The 6187-nt window shown below is 32.8% G+C and overlaps 1 protein-coding gene across 1 annotated transcript; it reads left to right on the top strand.

The window, feature by feature from the left end:
* Positions 1-3529: 3529 nt before the first annotated feature.
* On the top strand, positions 3530-5675 carry LOC149373281 (uncharacterized). Its single transcript, XM_089597610.1, has 3 exons — positions 3530-3568; positions 3679-5562; positions 5670-5675. Exons 1-3 carry the CDS (start codon positions 3530-3532, stop codon positions 5673-5675), a joined length of 1929 nt encoding a protein of 642 aa, XP_089453736.1.
* Positions 5676-6187: the final 512 nt, after the last annotated feature.

Here is a 6187-nt window from a genome sequence, read left to right as displayed (position 1 = left end):
TTTTATCTACTTCACATAGTACATCCTTGTACTTGTCGTTGATAAATCTCACATATGCGAATTTAATGGACATTTTTAATAATGTTCTAAATGCTTTATGCGTCTGAGATTGTTCCTTGTAGAGTAATGGTTATGCAATTAATAATAAGAACTTATTATACTTGTATAATGTTTAACTTTGCACTGGCAACTTATGAAAAGATATAAGCTAATTAGGCTTGTACCTGTCTAATGTCTCGTGTACTAAGTTACGAAGTAATACTGTACAGTATGCTGATCTATTAACTATTTTAAGAATCTATTTTATTTTGATGCTTCGCTTTGCTGCTGATAATCCAGATAAAGCCATTCTACGATGGTTCTGCATGCACTGCGCGCTATTCCTGTGCAATCCGGCAAAAAGGCAGTTTCACGTAAAAGGGTCAGGGCAAGGGGTGGGTGCGGGAGGTACAGGTAGGTGGTAGTAGGACGGTACTAAGCAATTTTTTCTTAATAGGTCTGTTTGGTAAGGCAGAGGTTACATGGTAATAGAGATAGCCTGGACAGTTCGTTTAAGCCCAAGAGAGCAAGAGAGATAGGGTAGCATAATGGACTTACTGTCACGGGTTATAAAACTTAAGAAAAGCGCTGTGGCGTTCCGCAGAGTATTTTCACAGTCATGTATTAAGCATTCGGAAAGAATTGGAATGGAATAACAGCAGGATACACGGTGTAAGAAAGACCGGTGGTCCAAAGGACCACCTCTTCTGTGTTACAATTTTGTAGCAGTACCAAGTTCTCCACCAGAGGGATTTGTGTCGAAAAGGTAGTATACATATGTAGAATGTACGCATATATATGTGATATATATAACCTTTTCAACATACATATACTACCTTTTCGACACGAATCCCTATGTCGGCCAGCAGAGGTAATACTAAATAATTGTCACTTGGTCAGACATTGGGTACGTTTTTTTAGAGATCGGTAGGTCAGTATATTTCTCTAGAATGTATATCTGTATACATAGTAAGTATAGGTATACTTTCTTGAGGAATTGGACCAACCGATCGCTAAAAAAACATACCCTATGTGAAGAGGTGGTCCGAAGGACCACCTGTCTTTCATACACCATGGCAGGATCTCATTTCTCAACAGACTCAGGCTGCGGTCCCATGGAGCGTATTTGTAATAGTTTTATCACGCACTACGAGACTGCACCCTTAGATTTCAATTACAAGTGTGTGTCTATGAGTGCGTATGTATGCATGAAAACCTCCATTCTATTGTGTTTGCCCGTATACCTGTGCTCAATGAAAAATAGTTTATTACAATGCTTTTTTAAACATTGTATACAAATACAATTATTAATCTTTTGTTTACATAAAACATTATAACGTTGGGTCAGTAAATTTGAGATACAAGACATTGTACATGTACAAGGTATTTACAATTTTTAAATTAATTATAGGAGGTTATTCGAAACCAGGTATAGAAATATATAACCATTTATATCAAGGCTCATCGAAAGTTTTATTTCATAACATTGTAGTAAGATGGGAGATAAAATACAATACAAAAAATTTTTGCAAGAAGGCGACATTGCTATTCCTAAGCGAACATCTTACCGTCATGGATTGCAAAGGCAGTATCAACCGGATCAAGTAAGCGATGAAATGGTTAGTTATTAAATTATTTTCACACACTTTTCACTCCTGATATAAATGCGTAATTCGTTCTTTAAATGTAAGCTATTAAATATATTAGAATACATAGTGGTGTTAATAAAACACAACTAAACAAAAAAATTAATTTTAAACATTCAAGGTCGAACAAATATTAATTTGAAATACTTGTGCATATTTGACAAAATAGTAATTACTATCGTAAGTCAGTATTTCCAAAAACTGCAAAGGAATGTATTAACAACTAAACAAGTCAATATACAAATAACTGTCTATAATATAAATACAACGTGTATGTAATTAATTGTGAAAAAGCCAATTTTATTAGGCTTAAAAAAGTCTTCCATTAGTTTTAACTTTTAGTCTTGATCTCTATCTTGCCATAAGGGTCAACGTTAGTAAAAAGGGTATGAAGCACGTAAGTAACAAGATAAAGTAAAGTACAAACTTGCCAAATTCATTACTTGTTTGATACCTCGCTGGGACTGAAATGAGTCCAAAAACTTGTGACTAAATGTTTTTTTGTTGAGAGGCTGTCATTCAGCTGAGGCAGTCATTGTTGTGCTCACAAATGCTTTAAAAAGATAGTACTGTCAGCTAAAAATCGATAATGTCATATGACTTATTACGTAACATAGCCCATGATTTTTAACCAATACGTGATCACTTACGTGTTTTTTACGTGATTTAATAATTTCACGCGAAAAATCACGTAAATTTTTTTGCCCGTGCACATAGATGGACACCTTCAAAATCTCTATAAATATTACATTGCAAGTTTATTGTTGTATACTACTAATTATATACTGTACATTTAACGACCTATGGGTGCCTCAAAGGCGAGAAAAAAAATCTCTTAATTACATGGCCTTTTATTGAAAATAGTGGAAATTATGAGGCTACATAAAATAGACGAGTTATCCTCGAGCACAATTTTGAATCAGCGCCCTCATTGAGCAGCTGTTTTGGAATTGCACTCAAAGATAATTGGATAGGTGAATAAAAAGTTTTTGAGAACTATTACTGTGGACATTACCTTTCCCACCCAAACAGATTGGAATGGCACGAAACTACATAACCTTAAAGTAGCTAAGATAGAAAACTCTCACTCGTTCTCCCATTTATACGATATAATACTAACTGATGGAAGATAGAGTTACTTCTTATAAGAAATTAAAAGAGAAAACAAATATTTGTAGTATAAAGTCTAAAATTATCACTTTAATTCATTTCGATATTTGAAAAAGTATGGTTTGCCAGACAAAAAAATTTTTAAAAAAGTTATCCAAAAAAAGTCAAAGTAACATAAAGTTATACGGGAATTAGCTCTGGTTTACACCTTATTTTCTAACAAGTAGATTATAAAAAATCGACTTGTATAATGTTAAACTATAATTTTTGTAATTCATAAACCACATTTAACTTTATTAATTTTTATTGATTATTTTAAGCAGGACTTAGAGATGGCATCAGTGCTGTATTGAGTCACGTCGTAATTTTTAAGAGGCAGGAAAAAATTGCGTTTATATGTTAATTTTTATTGAATTTTGCTTTATTGACATGAAAAATAATTATTTTACAGAGTACAAATAATTATTACATTTTGCTATTGCTAAAATATTATGCCCCCTTTCGACCCTTCACATAGAACGGCATTATGTGCTCTATCTTCCTTCAAGTAAATAAAAATAGAATCTAAAAATTGTATTGCCATTAAAAGGTTAAAAAACTTTATTTTTAAAATAACAATTAAAAATAAATATTAATTGATTGTACTTCCTCATGAAAAATTATATTAACAGGTAGAATCAGACGACTCTATGTCATATTCCGAGATGAGTATGCACTCGCAAAATGAGCCGGAAATGGATCAACATCATGAAGATGAAGTGATGACTGTAGACGTACGTATTATTTTTACAGTAATAAAAAAGCGTAAAGATGGAAATCGACAAAAATAAAATATTTATTTGCTTATCTTAAATATAATGTATAAATTTATTATGAATTATAGGATATTTTTGAAAGGATGTCTTGCATAAGTAATGTAACTAATTTTCACGAGATGTCAGCTACTTCAGAAGAAAGTGCGTCTAACTTTAATGATTCTGATTATATGAATCCTAAAAGTTTGAGTGATTTTGTGAGCAGCGAATATTTTTCCCAAAATATTTCGACGCCCATTAATAAAAATAGAGGAGAAATTTTTTTAATGATTCTCAAATTCTCTGTTTTAAATTGTTTATCGGCAACAGCAATAACTAATTTGTTCAAGATGGTAAATACTATGTTTAAGGTGCCTATTCTTCCTGATTCTCGACATATAATTGACAAAGTCTTAAATCCAAAAAGTGACGAACAATACCACGCTGTTTGCCCCAAATGTTTCGCATATGTTGGTGAGTTTAATGTTGTTTCATCCACAACAGTTTGCAGCGTATGTTATTCAGAAGTTGATACAAAAAATCCAAGTAGCACAAATTTCTTCGTTCTTATCAACCCAACAGAACAAATTGCAGATTCGCTTCAGTTCAACAGCGAATATTACAATTATGTTGTTAGTGAAAGGACACATAATTCTGGTTATCTAGAAGACATCTACGACGGTAAGCAATACCGCAAGTTTGTAAGCTCCTTACCAGTAGCAGATCGACACAGTTACGTCAGTGCAGTCTTTAATACAGATGGCGCGTCGAAATTTAAGTCATCTAGTTATTCCATATGGCCATTGTTCCTGCAAATAAACGAATTGCCAAGACAAAAAAGAGTGACAAATCTGATAACATGCGGACTTTACTTTGGGAAGAAAAAGCCCGAAATGGCTGTGTTTCTAGACAAATTTGTCGATCTTATCAATAATATAACCGAAAAGGGTATCCCTTGTAATATTTTAGGAGAAAAACGCAACTTAAAGTTGCATGTACTTGCTTGCTGTGTTGATTCCGTAGCTCGAGCTCCAATGCAAGGCATTAAACAGTTTAACGGCCGGTATGGATGTAATTGGTGTCTACATCCTGGTAAATATGCTGAAAGGAGCATGAAATATCCGTTTATACACCCTGTACCAGATAATCGCAGTCATGACACAACTGTTAAACTAATGCTCGAAAGCAACAGAGATCATAACTTTGGTATTAAATATCCGTCGCCTCTGATTAACTTGCAATCATTTAACATTATTCTGGGTTTCGTTCCTGACTACTTGCATTGTTGTCTCGAAGGCGTTTCAACTCAATTCGCATCGTACTTTTTTCAAAATGTGAGTGATGATAATATAAAGTTATTAAATGAAATAATGAATGAAATAACAGTTCCTCAGCAAATAGCTCGTTTATGTAGGCCATTAAGCTATATGAAGGATTGGAAAGCTCGAGAATGGGAGAATTTTACCTTATATTACAGCGTGCCATTATTATCATTAATTTTACCCAGAAACAAGCTAAATCACTGGCAGCTATATGTAGAGTCATTGTATATATTGTTAAAAGATAGCATTCACATTGATGAGTTAAATGCTGCTGACAGAATGTTATGCAAATTCGTTTATGACACTGAAAGTATATACGGGATAAAAGCAATGACGTATAACATTCACCAGCTACTACACATTTGCGAAGCAGTTGTTAATTGGGGACCATTGTGGACAATATCAACATTCTGTTTTGAGTCGGCAAACTTTCATGTATTAAGAGCCATTAAGTCTTCTAAAGGTGTAACTCAACAAATTGTAAGATTCGTTAAACTGAACCATTGTCTTCTAGTGGTTGAAGAATGTATAAATCAAGCGTCTCCTCAAGTAGAAGTATTCTGTGACAAAGTTCTGTTAGGTAGAGTAAATCACTGTAGTAAAATATCAGACATAACGTACTTTGATTGTAATTACAGCACCGAGACAAGAGTATGTGAATCTATAGAAGAAATAAATCAAGACGATTCAATCAAAATATACGCTAAAATGATAAAAAACTCATGTTTGTATGAATCTTGTTGTATTGTAAAAAGCAGGTCTAAAAATTGTTATGCTCAATTAAATGATAAAAGTTTTATTCAAATAATTGGTTTTATAGTAAATACTACAAGCAATCAAGAAAATTCTGCATGTCATATTGTACGAACAAACATTTTTTCATCAATTTCTAAAGCATTACACGTTGTTGAATCTATTGACAATTCAGTTACCATAATTGACACTAAAAGTATCAACAGAATATGTGTTGTAATAAAAAAACTTGATGAAATATTTCTTTGCCCAGTTCCAAACTTGATGCACTACTAAGTTGTGACTAGTTCATTAGCAAAGCAATAATTTGATAAACGAACAATATTGTACGAAGTTTCTACAACTCAATATGTAATTAAAAATCAATAAAACTAAATCTTACCATCATTTATCGCAATAAAAATGCTAGTCAAGGGCAGTATGAAAAAAGTTAAGGTTTTTTTACGTACCGATCACGTTGTTTTGACTCAATTCCTGTATAGCATTATTTTTTTTTAATAGATATCTTTCCGAAAAAAAAAAC

This window comes from Copidosoma floridanum, unplaced genomic scaffold (genome assembly GCF_036245765.1).
Source record: "Copidosoma floridanum isolate Cflo_tuat_1 unplaced genomic scaffold, Cflo_Japanese_pri ptg000034l, whole genome shotgun sequence".
Taxonomy (NCBI): domain Eukaryota; kingdom Metazoa; phylum Arthropoda; class Insecta; order Hymenoptera; family Encyrtidae; genus Copidosoma; species Copidosoma floridanum.
The sequence above is the reverse complement of the archived record's forward strand: the minus strand, read 5'-3'. Positions and strand labels throughout refer to the sequence as shown.

What these genes read in the sequence shown, in the direction of transcription:
- LOC149373281 (XM_089597610.1), top strand. Translation starts at nt 3,530, where the DNA reads ATGGATCAACATCATGAAGATGAAGTGATGACTGTAGAC. An exon ending in ATGAAGTGATGACTGTAGAC is followed by an intron (nt 3,569 to 3,678) that starts GTACGTATTATT and finishes TATGAATTATAG; the next exon opens with GATATTTTTGAAAGGATGTC.